Source organism: Osmerus mordax, chromosome 22 (assembly GCF_038355195.1).
Source record: "Osmerus mordax isolate fOsmMor3 chromosome 22, fOsmMor3.pri, whole genome shotgun sequence".
NCBI classification, from domain to species: Eukaryota; Metazoa; Chordata; class Actinopteri; order Osmeriformes; family Osmeridae; genus Osmerus; species Osmerus mordax.
In genome coordinates, this window is record NC_090071.1 from 1274029 (window position 1) to 1292919 (window position 18891).

Consider the following 18891-nt stretch of genomic DNA (forward strand, 5'->3'; position numbering starts at 1 on the left):
CCTCTAACATCAGAATCAGAATCAGAAAGGGATTTATTCGCCATGAAAGTTTGCACAGACAAGGAATTTGCTTTGGCAGGAAGGTGCATACAATAAACATATACCTAAAATTTAAATATGTGGACTAACTATACTAAGGGTACATAGACTAGCAGTACTAAGTGTAATAAATATAAGTATAAGTTGCCGTAAAATGACTGGCACTGCTCAGATGTGCATGACCACACGGCTGCTTCCTGTAACGTGTGTGAGAGGGAACGTGATGCAAGATAGATCTGAGAGCTGTGACCCCTCGAGGGAGGCCAGGGTCTGGCCGTGGGCCTGGTCCCCGTCCCACCCCAGAGGGCAGGATGCTGAGGAGCCCGCCCCAGGAAGACCTCTCAGCGTCGGGGAAGTGGACAATAAAGGAACCATCACTGGGGCTGGCGAGGGCAGGGGGGTTAATAGTTGCTGAGCTTCCATGATTTGTTCGGGAATAATGGAGTTTCCACCAGTGCTGAGGGCTGCTGGGGGCTGGAGGCATACAAGCTGACGAGAGCTAGCCCGGACTGCTTCCTGTGACTACCTGGTGTGATTGGACGGGGGGTAATCAAAGAAAGTTTCTGTTGTTTGGTTCTGGGGATCTCACGGTTAAAGTGAGACCTCTCTTTCTTTTTCCCTTTGTCTTTCTGTCTCTCTAGTTTTAAATATATCTATTTCTCACTCTACTTTTTCCTTAGCTCTCTCTCCCTCCCCCAGCCACACCATCTATTCTACTCTCCACCTCCCACCCTTCCACCCTCCCTTCTTTCCACCAAATAGTAATGTAGCTGACGTTTCTGTGGTAGGCTTCCAAGACTTGTGTGTTTTCCTGTCTGTGTGAACTTTCTCTCTCTCCGCCCCCTCCAGACTTCCCCTCCAAGGTCTGCCGCCTGGCTCTGCCTGCAGTGTCAGCCTGCTGTGTCTAGGGTCTGGGTCACAACAACCGTGACGAACAGAGATCCCCATCAGCTCTCTCCCGTCTCTCTCCATCTTTCTCCCTCTTTCTCCCCCCTCTTTCTCCCCCCTCACTCCACGACTTCCAGCTCTCCTTTCCTCTCTTCCCTTTTCACCTCGCACAAAAGACTTCCCCTCACGAGCGACGGCCTAAAGGGAAGAGGGGGATTCGGTTTCCGCAACAATGGAAATTCAATCAGGAAATGGAGACGTGCCGGTGGCCGCTGCGCCCGGCTCTGTTTCCCCGCATGTCTCGGGGCCGAGGCTAGACGTGGGGGACGATCAGGCGCTGCGAGAGGAGCCGCGGGCCGCCAAGACCATCGAGAAGTTCCACATTCCTCTGGACAGCCTGAAGAGGATGTTTGAGAAGCCCCCAGCTGACAGCACCGTGAGTACGAGAGCTCTGTTTGGTTTATCTGATGTCGGTGGTCTTGGAAGAGGTGGAACGGTGACCTGCAAGTTTCAAACTTTCGTTTGATCCAACTTTGAGGGCAGCATGATGTCTGGTGTGTTGACAAGCTGTGTTGGTGAGGGTGATTGAGGACTTCTGACAATGTTTATTCATCAGGGGTCAGTGTGACAAAAAACTTCAACAGTGTTTCTGAGTAACTTTAGCGAGTGACTTCATTGAGGGCTACTCCTGAAATGGACCCATCTCTGGTTTCTGAGCAGTGGTGAGCTGTCAGAGGAAGTACTGTGCCAGGGGCAACTTATCCCGTCACTACCAGCTGAGAAGCAAGTGTGTGTTCTAACTCGCTAGATGAATGACTGCGACGCTTCAGACTTCACACACACTGTGCGGCAGTCTGCGTGAGTCAATATCTTACTCAAAGTAGCTCCAATTTTACAACAGAAACAACAGTTGCCACTGTCTGACTTTTTGTCATCTCTTTCATGTTTGATCAGTGTTGCTGTCCTGTGTTGTTCACAACACAGTTACAAAGTGGTGGAAAGCATGAGTGAAGTGACCAGACAGAGGTTTGGTGGTCTGGTGGCTGTAGTCATGAGCCAAAGTCTAGCAGGCCTTAAAGCAGCGTCTTCTGTTTGACAAACAGTATTTTCTGAAGGTATCTCAAACGTCGCTAGAAAATACCACAGAAATGGGACTTGGCTTTTGGCACAGGGGCTTTCCACAGCTGGCTGGTTCTGGTCAGAAGTGCTTACGTCTCTTCCACGGCTCTGGTGGAGGCTGGGGTGGAGGCTGGGGTGGAGGCTGCGGTGGAGGCTGCGGTGGAGGCCATTGACTCTGCAGTTTCACCTCGTGTAACAGCAGGCTGATATTTACAGGAAAATGTGAGTCTGTTGGAGGAGAACTGGGTTGTTTAGGGGAAAGCCTCCCATTAACCAGACGGACGACAAATGATGCAGTTGACCCACTTGTTGATGTTGTTTGAAAGCTGTCATGGTCGCTCCCCATGGATCCATTTCGAGACCATTACTGTTTACTGTTGACCTGATGTGACAGATGGGAGTCAGATGGCTGAGCGGTGAGGGAGTTGGGCTAGTAATCCGAAGGTTACCAGTTCGATTCCCGGCCGTACCAAATGACGTTGTGTCCTTGGGCAAGGCACTTCACCCTACTTGCCTTGGGGGAATGTCCCTGTACTTACTGTAAGTCGCTCTGGATAAGAGCGTCTGCTAAATGACTAAATGTAATGTAATCTACTCAAACACACTCTACTGTTTTTTTACGACATGCAACTGGACTTCTCTACTCTGCTTATTGTGCAATATGATTATCCAAATTCAGATACAATTTTAAGTTCAAAGTCAAATGTCGAAAGCTCCAAAAATAGCAAAAAGACTAAGTTCTAGTACAATAGATGTTTTAGTATACGCATACTATATAAAAAAGAAAATACATAATGTAATACTATACTCGACTCTATTTTAACATACTATAACTACAATATTCTACTAAACTCTACTTTACACTCTTAATTTAGGTTTGGTCAGTTTAGTTAAATCCCTAAACATGATTGTAATTATGGCATTTTTCAGTACAGAACTCAAATGATTGTTTTTTTTGAGCAGCTGTGCTTATTTGTGTTGAATGCAGTGAATGTGTTTCAGCCAGATCACCGTGTAAGACGAGTAATTAAGACTGTGTCTGGGTTCTCCAGTACCCACTCACTTATTTATAAAACACATTCTCAAAGCTTTAGACCTCATAAATGCCAGCTCTCGTCTCAAACTGTAGTTCTCGGAGGCTGCCGCGCTGCTGCATTGTGGGACTTGTAGGCAGCAGAGGCCTGGATTCCTCTGGCTGCCAGTGCAGCGTGTGGCTGTACACAGTCATGTCCTGCAGCGAGGGGAACATGACACCATGTTATTTAAGGCCTATTTTGAGGGGGCTTCATGGTTAAGCTAGGTTTTAAAAAGAAAACCCTGTAATTGTCTTGTGTGGGCTCAGCTGGGGCAGGAGCAGGGCCCAGGGCTGGGAGGCTCTGTCAGGGACGGAGGGCAGAGCAGAGGGGGGTGTGGGTGTGTGGCGAGGCTGGGTCAGACCTGTTCCACGGAGCAGGAACCAGAGCAGCCCTGGACCCTCAGTAGACCTGTAACCCTGCAGGAGACAGGCTCCTGGACCCTCAGTAGACCTGTAACCCTGCAGGAGATGGACTCTTGGACCCTCAGTAGACCTGTAACCCTGCAGGAGATGGACTCTTGGACCCTCAGTAGACCTGTAACCCTGCAGGAGATGGACTCTTGGACCCTCAGTAGACCTGTAACCCTGCAGGAGATGGACTCTTGGACCCTCAGTAGACCTGTAACCCTGCAGGAGATGGACTCTTGGATTCACCTCAACACAGACTGAGACATCGCTGTGAACTCATACACGCTACGATAAAAACATTGATCGATAAAGACATGCTTTCGAGATGATGGTATTTGTGTTGAAGCTAAAGCTGATGACCCAGCAGAGGCCCTGTCTGATAGACATCACTGAGCTTAGTCTGACTGGAGGAACGAGGAACGCATCGGTCCATGTGGAGATTGGGTTCCTTAGTGGGAAGTTTCCTTAAGCACTGAGTTCATGCTGTTGTTGTTGGAGGCAAGTTTGGAAAACCTTATCAGTCTGTACAAACACTGATAAGAACTGATTCCACAAATCTAATCCCGTCGCTTTTTATTTTTGACTATGTCTGGACACAGCAGGATTTATTCTTGGCATATTGTTATATGTTCCATTTGAAAGATTTCCAATTCTCTGACATTTACTGTCTTTTTTAGCCTGTTGTGTGGTGTTTTCTTTCCTAAATTAAAATGTGTTTGATTACAAAGTGACACATAAGATATCAGAGACAGAATCAAGTATATCTTATTTAACTACATTTTGATTATTTCTTCTCGTTATTTATTATTGGACTGTTATGATGTAACCTTCCAACTTACATTTCTGAATGTAGCCTCGAGGACTGAGTCACACACACACAGACCTTGACACACACACACACACACACAATAACATTGAATGAGAAATTGACTAACTGGGATAGGTACCGGCGGTTCTTCACAAAAAATAAATCTGTCAAACGTCCAGAACGGCCAACATAAAAGCAGACATAGCCCACTACTCAGCATCTACAAATAATCCCTCCTGAAGTCCGACTCGCAGCTCCAGATATGAGGATTTGCTGGCTTCGTCATCCATGGACGCTTCACAACGGAAGCGTCTCCAGGCCCAGCCACTCTCTCTACATAACATAACACCTCCCAAGGTCTCCAGTGTAGCAGCGCACGACTTAACGACAGGTGGGGTCCTTAGCAGGGGGCTCTCGTCTGTCATTTAGGCGTCCCTTTCAAACGCCTGTCTTAGTGGCGAACTGAACAATTTTACAATGAGGAGAGAGTCCTCTCATTGTAAAGCACCACCCTGTCTCACGCCTCATTTGTAGGCTCTCTGTAAATGTTTGATGAACTCCAGTATTTCTTCTCTGTGGCATGTTTCATTATTTATCTGGTGACATGCCCGAGACTTCACTGAGACAGTAAGGGACGATTCCCGGGTGGTCTCGAGGCCTGTAGCCAGAGCTCTCTGGCAGAAGGGAAACGAGCCCTCTGTAGAGTTTGCATTAGCTCTGTGTGGCATGTGATGCAATGGTTTATCTCCAGTGTAAACTACTTATTTTTCTGGCTGGGTGAACAAACCCCTTGGTCCAGGCAGATGAGGTTATGCTTGTGCAATCACTGTGACCCGACTCTCTGAGGAACATCACACACACACACACACGTGCGCCACAACCATGAATGCACATGGCTCTGTGCTGTGTGTGGGTTGTAGTTGCTGATGCCTTGCAGTAGGGGGCAGTGTAACATCGTACAGTAACACGGTGTTGCTGTTGGTTTGTATTTCCTTATACCCACTGGCCCTCAACAGCTTCTATAGGGTCAGCGACAGTGAGGAAAGCTTTTATTTGTTAAATAATTTCTAAATTGTTGTATTTACAGCCATGTTTAAGTAAACTTTTTTTTTGTGGATGTTATGTGTCCCCCTGAGAGGATTGTTTATTGTAGCCTAACATACAATAAAGTTTAAGCTTTTTGTAATATGAATAGGCTTAAAATACACTGAACGAAACATGTTGCTTTTTGATCAAGTTTGGAAGTACATTTATTGATTTATTGATTCATTAATCTTTACTGACGAAGTGAAATTGAAAGTACTGAGAACACTTGTTAGAGAAGTAGTTTTATATATATAAAAAGGGTTTTCACAATATCTAAAGGTTTCGATTAATAAATTATTCAATCCGAAATCAGATTTCAAAGGCCTGTTATGAATTGTTGATAGGCTAAGCGTCATGAGCATCCTACGCCATGTATAATTGATGCTATCCAGACTGAGTAAATAAATAAATATATTTCTGCTGTGCTTATAGCCTACTGCTATAAACACCCCACAATATGACTGTCATCAAATCATGCGCTCTTTTTTTGTTGGTTTATTTTACTCACTGGGAGGTTTTATTTTTGTCAGTTTATTTTTTTGATTTGATCTTGCGTGCGCATTCTCTGAGCTAGGACACCGTCCGTCCAGACTCTACCGGACCTTCCGACTCTAAATATACGACCGATGTTTGACTGATGTGTGTTTACGTCATGTTAGAAGGCTTCAAATATGACAAATGTCCTGCGTTACAGGACACCTACTGATTTGCGTGCTGTCTGTGTAGATGGTGACCGAGTGAGGTGTCCGTACACATTCGGACGGTGGCATGGGAGGTATGGAATGTACACCGGGGCCTGAGTTTATTTTCATAACTTTGTCTGCTTATGGATCAAGCTATGTCTCTCTTGTGCTTTCCGTCAGTCTTTTATACTTAGCGACTCATACTGCAGTGTAGGCCTATTTCTAGGTTAGTTCCCATGTCGCTTCAACAAACTATGCTTCCGTGATTACGTCCGTTACACATTTTTAGGTTGATAATAGGGTCAGTACACTTCACTTGTGTTTACTGACATTTCCATGACAACCTTTCTTCCTCACATTCGACAGCCTGAATGTAACATTTATAATGAAAATATAAATATTTCACAGGATGTTGACACAACTGGATTTCAGAAGACATCTCTATGACAACATCGGAGACATTTAGCTCCACATGTCGCACAACCTGTAGATTAACCAAAAGAGTTCAAAGAAAAAAAACTAAATAGACAGACAGTCAGAATATTAACCCAAATGAATGAACCCAAAAGAACCAAACTACAAGAATACAGCACAAGCTAAACTATTCACCCTCAATAGGCCAATACCCCTCATCATCTCCCATTTTTATTGGGCCACTTTTGCTACAATGCATCCTTGTGAAAATCCCATTAGTTCTGTCAGAATCCTCTGTAAATTCTGCTGTACAGATTCAAATCTTTTAATGGAGCTGTGACTGTGTTGTGACGCAGGCATCATGCATCCTGATGGTAGGGTTGTGTTGAAACCTCGGTTTACCAACCATACAAGCACTGTTACGTGGTATCCACACACTGGCTGTGTGCCCATCATTCAAATCAGGCTCTCTCATTTGACTGCATGTCCCTCATATCGATGGCTTTGCAAACCAAGACACCAGATCTAACTCCTGATGAACCATGGTTTTCAGAAGAGGACTTGGCACCCACTGGCGGTTGCCATGGTGAAACTACAGTATTCGATCCGGAGGAGGAAGTGATATTAATTTCAGCCAACAGGAGCTAAGGTTTACAGTGTTGCTCAATAAACCAACAATGGTATCTGTCTAAAGTCAGTATGGTTAATCATTGACAGAACCATAGCAGAACTGTAGATATGTGGAACAGGCTTTACTCAAACAACTTCTGGGGCACTTTGGTAGCTTATGCCGTTTGTTGCATGTCTTCCCCTCTATCTCTCTCTCTCTCCCCCTCTATCTCTCTCTCTCTCCCCCTCTATCTATATCTCTCTCCCCCTCTATCTCTCTCTCTCCCCCTCTATCTATATCTCTCTCCCCCTCTATCTATATCTCTCTCCCCCTCTATCTATATGTCCCTCTATCTATATGTCTCTCCCCCTCTATCTATATCTCTCTCCCCCTCTATCTATATATCTCTCCCCCTCTATCTATCTCTCTCTCTCCCCTCTATCTCTCTCTCTCCCCCTCTATTTCTCTCTCTCTCTCTCTCTCTCTCTGGAAATCACAGGTTTTTATAAGACATCACACATCTTATTCTCCATGCTTGATATGTGTCTGGAGACGGCCCAGTTTAGACATATAAATAGTGACCCAAGAATAATGTTGTTGTGCCTGAGCAGTACAGCTAACATCACAGTGACTGAGATATGTTTTCATAACACGTTGGCATCACCCACTGAGAAAGATAGAGACAAAGATACTGTAGATAGATTGAAAGACGAAGAGAGAGAATTCAAGAGAGGAGAGAGACAGAAAGAGAGGAGACAGAGAGTAAAGAGAGGAGAGAGACAGAAAGAGAGGAGACAGAGAGTAAAGAGAGGAGACAGAGAGGAGACAGAGAGTAAAGAGAGGAGAGAGACAGAAAGAGAGGAGAGAGACAGAGAGAGAGGAGACAGAGAGGAGAAAGAGAGGAGACAGAGAGTAAAGAGAGGAGAGAGACAGACAGAGAGGAGACAGAAAGAGAGGAGACAGAGAGGAGACAGAGAGGAGACAGAGAGGAGACAGAGAGGAGACAGAGAGGAGACAGAGAGGAGAAAGAGAGGAGACAGAGAGGAGACAGAGAGGAGACAGAGAGGAGAAAGAGAGGAGACAGAGAGGAGACAGAGAGGAGACAGAGAGGAGACAGAGAGGAGAAAGAGAGGAGACAGAGAGGAGACAGAGAGGAGACAGAAAGAGAGAGAGGAGACAGAGAGGAGACAGAGAGGAGACAGAGAGGAGACAGAGAGGAGACAGAGAGGAGACAGAGACAGAGAGGAGACAGAGAGGAGACAGAGAGGAGACAGAGAGGAGACAGAGAGGAGACAGAGAGGAGACAGAGAGGAGACAGAGAGGAGACAGAGAGAGTTTTAACAAGCAGGCCACCCACAGTGCTTTGTAAACAAGTATATGATGAAACACAACGACTGAGGCGAGCGAGAACAGATAGTCTTTCAGAGAAAAGACATTCTGAAATTCTCTTTCTGCCTCCCCCCTCCCTCCTCCCTCCTCCCCCCTTCCCCCTTCCCCCTTCCTCCTCCCCCCTTCCCCCTCCCTCCTCCCCCCTTCCTCCTCCCCCCTTCCCCCTCCCTCCTCCCCCCTTCCTCCTCCCCCCTCCCTCCTCCCCCCTCCCCCCTTCCTCCTCCCTCCTCCCCCCTTCCTCCTTCCCCCTCCCTCCTCCCCCCTCCCCCCTTCCTCCTCCCCCCTTCCCCCTCCCTCCTCCCCCCTTCCTCCTCCCCCCTCCCTCCTCCCTCCTCCCCCCTTCCCCCTTCCCCCTCCCTCCTCCCCCCTCCCTCCTCCCCCCTTCCTCCTCCCCCCTTCCCCCTCCCTCCTCCCCCCTTCCTCCTCCCCCCTCCCCCCCCCCCCCCCCTTCCTCCTCCCTCCTCCCCCCTCCATCCTATAGCTACAAGGCTTCTCCCCTCCCCTCTCATTTCCTCCCGTCTCTCCCTGCTGTGAGGATGCTGTCCACAGGGCCAGAAAGCACTAAGTACAGCCGAGACAACACTGCCAGATAGTCTGTCTCTCTGCTCCACTCCATTTCGGCCCTAACCTTGGCCTTTCCAAATATCTCTGTGCGGTTATGCCTGTGGGCCTGTCTGCCTGTCAGCATGCCTGCCTGTATGCCTCTCTGTCTATCTATTTGTCTATTTTTCCATCCGTGTGTCGGCCTGACAGACACACACTTTGCAAAGCTACTGTGTGGCTCAACTGGCCTACAGCAAAAAAAACTCTAATCACCATCTCAAACCTGCCTGGTCACTTCACTGCCAAGCTGGGCTTGTTCTGTCTCACTGGACCAACCTTCTGCCTTCTTCCTCCTCTCTCTCTCTTCTCTCTCTCTCACCCCCCCCCTCTCTCTCTCTCTCTCTCTCTCTCTCATTCCCCCTCCTCTCTCTCACTCACCATCTCTCTCCTCTCTCCCCCCCTCTCTTGTGTCCTTTTCCCCCCAGTCTTATCAGACTCTCTCTCTGTCCTCTCTCTCTCTCTGTCCTCTCTCTCTCTCTGTCCTCGGTCTCTCTCTGTCCTCGGTCTCTGTCCTCTCTCTCTCTCTGTCCTCGGTCTCTCTCTGTCCTCTCTCTCTCTCTGTCCTCTCTCTCTCTCTGTCCTCGGTCTTTCTCCTCACCCTCTCTTCTACGCCTGCGTTGGCTCAGGAGGGTCTGACGTGTCTGTGTCTCACCGGACTTGCGTGGAGGAATAATGAGAACAGTCGATAGACAACTGAGATGATTTCAAAATGATTTCATAGTTGCTTTGCAGTCTGGGAGCCTTATCCACATTCACAAACACCATCACTCAAACTGACGGACTAAAAAAATGAGAAAAAGAAAACAAGCAGACAGGTATAGCTAGAGAGGGATTTACTCAGGGTTAGAGTACTTCAAGAGGTGTTCAAATCCTCCCTGGACTGTAGCCTATGTTGCTTTGGATGGAAAGTCGTCTGCTAAATTAGTATATTATTATAAATCTTTTAGCACTGGCAACTTGACAAGGAGTGTTTTAATCCTAATTCTCTATAATAATTCTCTTAAAATCCCTAGAACCAAGGCATGCAGTTACTGTGTGTGCGAAAGTTACACAACAGCCCCATCGTGCAGACAACAAGATTATCATCACAAAGGAGTCTCAATCAAAGCCAGCAGCAACGACACCATCACGAAGAGCACTGATAAGGACATGCACACATTCAATAGTAATGACTAATATACAGTAGCATACGCTCTAAAACAATCAAGTCAACCCTATGGGTAGTAACTGACATACTGTCACAGTAGCAGTAGAATAACCCTGTTTGATTCAGGATGGATTAAACCTAATCATTGTCATTATCTTCTCACAAGGGCTGCCCTTGAGCATTAATCAAGCACTGGAGATAGGGGTTGTTGGATGCGGATGACTGGGCAGCACTGGGAGAGGGGGTGTTTCGCGGCCTGCCAGCTGCTCCTCTCTGTCTCCTGCCTTGTTGATTTGTTTGGATGCCTGTGAGTCATGTGTGAATATGCCCTCTTCATGTTGAGGCAGACAAGCAATAAGGCAGCTTTCACAACATGATCTCACCCTATCCAAGAGTCAGGCTTGGTGTGTATGTGCTTGAGTGTGTGTGTGGGTGTGTGTGTGTGGGTGTGAGGCAGCATGTCATTTGAAATCAAGCCCTGTGTCTTTCTAGAGGACGGTCATATGCCACTGTTCCTGGCTACGCTCTCTATTGTAGTCACATGGTGTACCTGCCAGAGTCCTACACATACTAATAGAGTGGGAGAGAGAGAGGAGAGATGGGGGTGGAGGGAGAGAGAGAGAGTAAGGAAGAAATAGAATGGGGGATGGGGTAGAGGGAGGTGGAGGGAGAGAGGGAAAGGAAGGGAGAGAGAGAGGAGTGGGAAAGGGAAAGTGGCAGAGAGAGAGAGAGAGAGAGAGGAGTGGGAAAGGGAAAGTGGCAGAGAGAGGAGTGGGAAAGAGAGAGAGAGAGAGAGAGAGAGGCAGATGGAGAAAGGGAGAGAGAGAGAGAGAGGCAGATGGAGAAAGGGAGAGAGAGAGAGAATCTAATCCCCCCTGTAGCAAAGCCAGTCACCCTGCACCCTCATAGACAGGGAACCGGAGGCCAATAACAACACACAGGAAACAGGAAGAGGTTAACTGCAGTGCCATCCTCCCAGGTTACCATTAACACCCCTGCTGCGCACTGTGGCAGGAGAAACTGCCCAGATCACAGAGCCCAAGCTGCCCAGAGCTCCCCGAGATCCACCCTGGATCAATTCATCTTTAATAGCTGCACATCAGCTGTGTTAGTGGAGGGGGGGGCAGACGACAGGTCAAGATGTCGCCCACTAATCTCACCCCCCGTATTACTGCCAGTTGTTGCCATAGCTCCCCCGACATTTCCCGGGCCTGTCTCGCCGAATGTGCTGTCACCATTAATGTCACACTTGAAATGGCCGTAGCTGGTGGCATTGATTTCATTAGTAAGCCACTCTTAAGAGGATCAGCATTTTTTTTATTTGGCAAGGCGGATTAAACTGGCCGGCTGGCGGTGTTTAGACAGATTTCTTGCGGCATGTAGCTTATTAAATATGTCAGTCTGTCACAGGCAGGGATGGGTGTCCCCTCGGAGCAGGAGGAAGTGTTCAGTTAGGAGCACAGTGAGACATGGAGGCTGGCTGAGGCCTGGGAGCCATGGCCAGCCTTCTCCTCCCCAGCCCCAGCTGAGACCAGCTACTGCTCTGCAAGTCACAGCCTGAGATCCCACAATGCACCACATCCCTCTCACTAACAAGGCCGTGCCTTCGTCTGGGGCCTGAAGACACATTTCTCAGGGTTAAGTTCACATCTGAAAATCCTCCCACTTGCCAAGTGTTGTTTCCTCTCTCAGTGCCTTCTGCTGCATCAAGCTGTGATGTCCTCCCCGATGCTGAGGTAGTGTTTCCTGTCAGGGCTGATCTCTACAGTAGATGAAGGACTGTTTTCTTGTTGAGTGCTGAACAGAGAGCCCATTAGGAGGGCAACCATGATCCTGCTCCTGGGTCAGAGTGTGTGTGTGTCTGTGTGTGTCTGTGTGTGTGTGTCTGTGTGTGTGTGTGTGTGTCTGTGTGTGTGTCTGTGTGTGTGTGTGTCTGTGTGTGTGTGTGTGATTCTTTGTGTGTGTTTCTGTGTGTGTGTGTGTGTGTGTGTGTGATTCTTTGTGTGTGTTTCTGTGTGTGTGTGTGTGTGTGTGTGTGTGTTTCTGTGTGTGTGTGTGTGTGTGTGTGTGTGTTTCTGTGTGTGTGTGTGTGTGTGTGTTTCTGTGTGTGTTTGCCTGCATGTCTCAGTGATTGTGCTCTGTGGGGTTCCCAGTGTGTGGCAGGACTCTGTCAGGCTCTCACCTCCAGACTCAGGTCAGTGTTACAGCCCAGGACCACACCAGGCAGGTCTGCTGTGATGCTCCTGACTGTCACATCTCTGCTCACCGCTACAGAGGAGCGTCCCATCCACACAGGGCCTTTTAAACAGGAGATAAGAACTCCTTCACCGCGACACTTCCTCGCCGCGGAGCCACAGAGCACCGTCAGCACAGCGCTCAGCCGGAGTTATCAAATAACCAGACAAAAACATGTCCGCCGTCGAGCGCTGACTATGAGAGAGTTCAGGGCCCCTGGGCGGAGGTGTCTGAGAGCTCGTTGCTTTGAGGTTTATTCATCGCATATAGCTCTCGGGCTATGAAAAGAGAGACCTGAGTGGTTGAAGTGAGCTGCTGTTTTCCAGGATGGGTTGTGTGTCTGGAGCGAGTGGGTTGGCACTGAGCTACCAGAGACAGACCCTGGTGGTCAGAGACTGTGACTGCTGTATGTTGGAAGGATCAAGCACTGTTTTGGGTTTGCAAAACAGAATGTCCACATGCGTGTGTGTGTTTGCCTTTGTGTGGGTGTTTGTGTGTGTGTTTTTCTGTGAATGTGTGTGTCTGTGTATGTGTGTTTCTGTTAGTGTGTGGGTGTGTGTTTGCCCACGAGTCTCATTGCTCACGCTGCCAGCCACAGACTGTATCTCTGTGTGTGTGTGTGTGTGTGTGTGTGTGTGTGTGTGTGTGTGTTGACACTGTGCCTACTGCTGCTGGTCTGCCACAGGGAAGACATTTGATTTGCAAATGTTTGAGGGAGAAAATAAAATCCTGTGTTGTTTGTTCCCCACAGACAGGGTTCAACAGACTTGCCAGCGCTAGGAAAGGTTTCTACATTCAACAAAACGCTCACGGAGAAAGAATATTTCACACTTTAAGGATATCCCACCTTCGATTCCGAGGCACAGTTCACATCGCAATAATCCATTTTATCCAGCATTAGGTGTTGTGTCTCTGGGATGACTTCAGTGGAAGGCAGAAAGTTAGAACATTAGAATTCACCCACAGGTATTGTTTGTGTCAGCGTCGATTGCTACATTGATCCTTTTTTTACACATTCCTGTCAAGGTCGTCAGTGTTTGCTGCTCTGAGTGCACACTGTGTGTTTACCCAGGCTGCTCAGCACACAGTCTGACTATCGGCAACAATGTTCTGCTGGCACGCTGGAGTTCAATGTCACCTATAAGTCACTTCTTCACTCGGTTCATTTTTCAGCTCGGGCGAGGCTGCGGCCTGTCCAGCCAACTCTGCTCTGGGAAGCTACAGGTGTTTCCTCTGATACGATCTCCCTCCCTCCCTCCCTCCCTCCCTCCCTCCCTCCCTCCCTCCCTCCCTCCCTCCCTCCCTCCCTCCCTCCCTCCCTCCCTCCCTCCCTCTCTCTCCTCTCTCTCTCCCTCCCTCTCTCTCTCTCTCTCTCTCTCTCTCTCTCTCTCTCTCTCTCTCTCTCTCTCTCTCTCTCTCTCCCTCTCTCCCTCTCTCCTCTCTCTCTCTCTCTCTCTCTCCCTCCCTCCCTCCCTCCCTCCCTCCCTCCCTCCCTCCCTCCCTCCCTCCCTCCCTCCCTCCCTCCCTCGATCCTCCCTCCCTCCCTCCCTCCCTCCCTCCCTCCCTCCCTCTCTCCCTCTCTCTCTCTCCCTCCCTCTCTCCCTCCTCCCTCCCTCCCTCCCTCTCTCCCTCTCTCTCTCTCCCTCTCTCTAACCAGGAAGTAAGAGTCATACACTCATCAACATCCAGAAGAAGCCCTCGTGTTTCTCAGCTTGACAAGAGGACTGAACCGTCACACAAAGACAGGATGGCCTCAGCTCAGAGTCCTTGTAAGTACCAGACTACGTTTCTGTATTGTAATAGCTGACATTCTGGGGATTTTGATGTTAGGTTCCATACTTTAAAGATGTTGTTTTAGGGCATTTCTGCTTTGACCAGACAGATCATGAAGAGTGACAGGAAATGTAGGGAGAGAGAGGGGAGGACATGCAGGAAAGGGCCCGCGCTCGGAGTTGAACCCGGGTTTTACACTTTCAATGAAAGAATCGTTTTATCTCTGGTACTCAGGACGTGGGTGTACATGCAAAGAGGCTGATTTGTTTTACACTGAAGCCGAGGGCGTGGTGACTGTGTGGTCTCTGGGTTTCTGGACAGTGTCATGTCCAAAGTGTTGTTTAAGGGTTCATATTCCAACATTGTGTGACCTTGTCTGTTAGTCAGTCTGTCTGTCTCTCTGTCTGTCTGTCAGTCTGTCTGTCAACAGCTACATCACTGTCTGCTTCTCAGACAGACAGAAAGGAGAGAGAGATGGAATGATAGAGAGAGAGAGAAGTAGATATAGAGGGAGGGAGACATAATGAGAGAGAGAGAGTGACAGATAGGGACAGATAAGGACAGTGAAAAAGAGAGAGAGAGGGGAATAGAGGTGAGAGTGAGTGAGAGAGAGAGAGAAGGAGAGAGGGAGAGAGGGAGAGAGAGAGAGGGAGAGAGGGGAACAGAGGAGGGAGTGAAGGATGGATTATGAGCAAGCTGAGGGAGCACAGACAGATGGACATGTTGACAGCTCTCTGCCTGGAAATGTGTGACTACCACTCTACCCACTCACACAAACAAGACGCACACTCACACACACACACACACAAACACACACACACACACACACACACACACTCACACAAACAAACAAGACCCACACACACACAAAGACACAAACTGACAACACACGCAAAACACACTCTGTACGGATGGTTCAGTCAACATGACTGAAGTGGTAAAATCTGAAAAGCCACCAGGTCATCATGTGAACACTTCTCCTTGACCTTTGACCTTAAGGCTTACCTGACTTTTCTCCACTTCTAAATCACAGTCCTGGCTAAAACTGGAGGACACCCTATAGCTCAGAGGACTGGTATAAACGATGGCCTTTGTCTCGCTGACAGGCTGACAGTGATGTGTCTGAGACAGAGCTGGGAGATTTAGCGGGCAGAGCGAGTGACAGAGGGGAGACGTCAGAGCGAAGCCAGCCAGAGTTAAATAAAGGGATGTGGATGACTCCCTGTGGTATAAACAAGCAACCCCCTCTCTTCACAGAGCTTTAGTTTTATAGAGACACATCTGGTTTCGCAGGGTTCCGACTGTTGGGTTGAAAAATCTATCAGAACAATAGAACAGTTATTGTGGCTGTAATGTTCTGAGAAGAAACTGAACCAAACTTTTTTTAACACAATTCTTTAGAATTGTTTGTGTGTGTTTTTTTTGTTTGTTTTTTACAAAATGTTTTTGTAATGATTTTCCCTTTCAGATTTCCCAAAAAAGATTTTGTGGATCCAAAATAATTGGATAAAAGATTGTTTAAAATGGAAATCAATAATCAAGTGATTCTTAATTAAGGTGTATTGAGCCATCTCGACTTCGATTAAAGCGAAGTACTGATTTTTCAGTGTGGAATAATCCCATTTGGAGTCTTGAAGCATTCACACAAACCCAGGCCCGTGCTCTTAGCAACCACCCGCAGCAAACATAAATCCTCAACATTAAATGCTAGCGAATCGATTCAGCGGGCACAGATAGATAAATGAAGAAGGAAACATCTTAAATTAGGGAATTTTAATATACGGTCGAGTTTCCTGACCACCGGGGTGAAGACCACAGCCTCACACCTGAGCTGGACGTCATCTGCTGTTTCACACCCCATATTCCAGGGAGGTTTGTTTACTTCACACACACAGAACAGGAAATCCATGTGCAATTTCAGGGAGATTATCAGGCTGAGTGCATGTTTCCCAGCAGGCAGATAACCCGGTGGGGCTCTGCTCTGCTCGGCTCTGCTCTGCTCTGCTCGCCGCGCCACTGACGCTCCAGGGAGCGCTCTCATCGCGCCCTTTCTGTTCGAGGAAATAATAACGCTTGCTCTCTGTTTGACTGAGCATGATGGTGGGTCCCAGCAGGACAGGGAGGCAGGGTAAGAGTCAGGGCAGCAGTGCTGGGAGGCAGACTGTTAGAGGCAGGGGTTACAAAAACAGTATATATGTTAGCTCTCACCTCTATCCGGATTTGTGATGTGTATGGCTTTGCTGGTTGACTGGTTGACCCACCTACTCATTGACTGACTCCCTGACTCATTAATTGAGTGACTCCCTGACTGACTCCCTGACTCACTCTGACTCACTGGAGTGGTGTAAAAGAGACAAGGCCAAGGCTGGTGAAGGTGTCTCAGGGTGAAAGGAAGAGTGAGAGAAAGATGAGTGGAGGGAAAACAGACAAATAGGACGAGAGAGATTAAGAGACAGGAGAGAGAGAGGGGGGCGAGAGAGATGGAGAGAGACAGAGAGAGAGGGGCGAGAGAGATGAAGAGACAGGAGAGAGAGAGAGAGAGAGAGGTAGTGGTGGGGGGGGGGGGCGAGAGCTCAATCGATTTAGAAAAAAAGAAACAGTTGTGGAAACGTTGGTGTGAGTGACTGGAGAGAGCTGGCTGTGTCACCTGACCTGAGTCACCTGACCTGAGTCACCTGACCTGAGTCACCTGACCTGAGTCACCTGACCTGAGTCACCTGACCTGAGTCACCTGACCTGAGTCACCTGACCTGAGTCACCTGACCTGAGCCAGCAGCAGTGTGACAAGGCTGCTGGATGTACCTGCCATCTAGTGGGCCACCTGCTTCTAATTCAGCTGTCAGTATGTCTGGTTTATTTATCCATGCCTGAGTGCATTCAGTGTATGTTCACTCATTCTATAACACCCCTCTCTGAAATAACTGTAGAGTGGATTTATCGAGAAACTCTATGTTGAAAAAATAGGTAACACACACACACACACACACTGATAAACGCACACAAGCTAATACACACCCACACCACACACATGCAAAAACACACACATGCAACACACAAAGAAACACACACCCATATCACACTCATGCGTACACATGCACACACAAACACACAGACAATGACACACACACACACACACACACATCTCTGTGTTGTGTTTGCAGGGCTCCAGATGTGAGAGGCAGCCTGGCTGTGTCTAGCACTCCTGTCCATCTGGCATCAGAATCTCCATCTGGGATGAGGGCGCCCGCAGTGCTACCCAGAACGCAGGTGCCCTCTGTCCAATCTCCCCCAATGTCCTCGCCTCGCTCGCGTTCAAACCACAACCCTTCAGTATTGAGAGCTTCCAGTTTGCTTGCGATTCAATCGACGAGCCCCCAAGAGACTTGACGTACTTTTCAGCACTAGCAGAGCGGAACACAATGTTTTCCCTGACGATATACAAATAAGCAAAATGTCTCTAAACACGTGGATGTGGAGAGTGTGTATCCACGCTCCTCTCTGACCTCTGGGGAGAGGCAGGCGTCATAGACTGTTAGGTTCCTGTGACATAAGGTTAAGAGCATGTGGGGTACCTTGTCTAAAAAAAGCCCCCGTTTCCCTCTCACCCCCTACGCCCTCCACCTCAGCTCCGTCTTTGGGGAGATCGAGAGGGGGGGGGGGAATCTAAAATAAAATCAGCTGTCCCTGTCTGCCAGAGCCCATAGCAGTGCTAGCCTTCACTCCTGGAGCTGGTCTCCAAACGTCTGTCTCTCATCCCCAACTCCTGCTTCTCTCCCTGGGTTCAGACCTGGTGACCAGGCCCCTCCTAACCTCCAGGGGAGACTTAAGACCTTTCCTTTTCCTGGGATTCTATCGTCTTCTGATACAAACCTTTACGTGCTGAACTTTAATACATATTCACGGCAGTGGACTGAGGCGTCGAGGGAGGACATAAGGTAAGAGGGTCGCTGTCCCTGCGGTGACAGATGGGCCCAGTGAGCTGTGAGTGTGGGTCGACTGATGATGTTGAATGACTCGGCAAAACCAAGATCCAAGGTGCTCTGAGAGTGTCCAGTCTCTGAATGAGCAGCGGCTTCAGATGGATAGCGTGTCGGGGGTTTGTGGTGTGTTTCATGTTTGAAGTGTGGTTAGTAAAGGACAGATCCACAGAGGGTTTGAGGTCAGATGGTCTGGGTTGTGTGTGTGGTGTTTCTGTGTAGACGAAGTGTTTAGCATGCAGAAGGAGTGCCGGTACCTCCACAGCAGTCTTTTAAAAACATTTGCACTGTTTTGTGTGTGTGTGTGTGTGTGTGCAGTGAGGGTGATGCACAGAGAGACACACCAGGGTCATCCTCTGGCTTCTCCTCCTGATCCGTCAGACAGCCTAATAATCCTCTGTTTTTCCTTTTTGCCGCTTTGAAGAAAAAAATACCCCTTCGGAACTGACATTTCAATTAGCTGCGTTAGACTTTTTGGCTGCTTTTCAGCCCTTGTCAGCCAAAAGTCCAAGCCAGCCTGGACTAGAATAAGGGATTAAGTTGATGTACTAGTCCTACTCCACAGCCAGAGGGCAGGCTGAGGGGAAAACACAGATGTGTGTCTAGGCAGAAGCCGTAACTGGACACCGGTGTTTTG

The 18891-nt window shown here is 48.4% G+C and overlaps 1 protein-coding gene across 1 annotated transcript in view; it reads left to right on the forward strand.

The window, feature by feature from the left end:
• The first annotated feature begins 526 nt into the window (after positions 1–526).
• The window catches only part of xirp2a (xin actin binding repeat containing 2a), a 38613-nt gene continuing 20248 nt past the window's right edge, over positions 527–18891 (forward strand). The window contains exons 1-3 of the mRNA XM_067260365.1: positions 527–585; positions 889–1363; positions 14162–14273. Of these exons, the coding sequence (XP_067116466.1) occupies positions 1160–1363; positions 14162–14273 (316 nt within the window). The 5' untranslated portion in view covers positions 527–585; positions 889–1159. The remainder of the gene's footprint in view (positions 586–888; positions 1364–14161; positions 14274–18891) is intronic.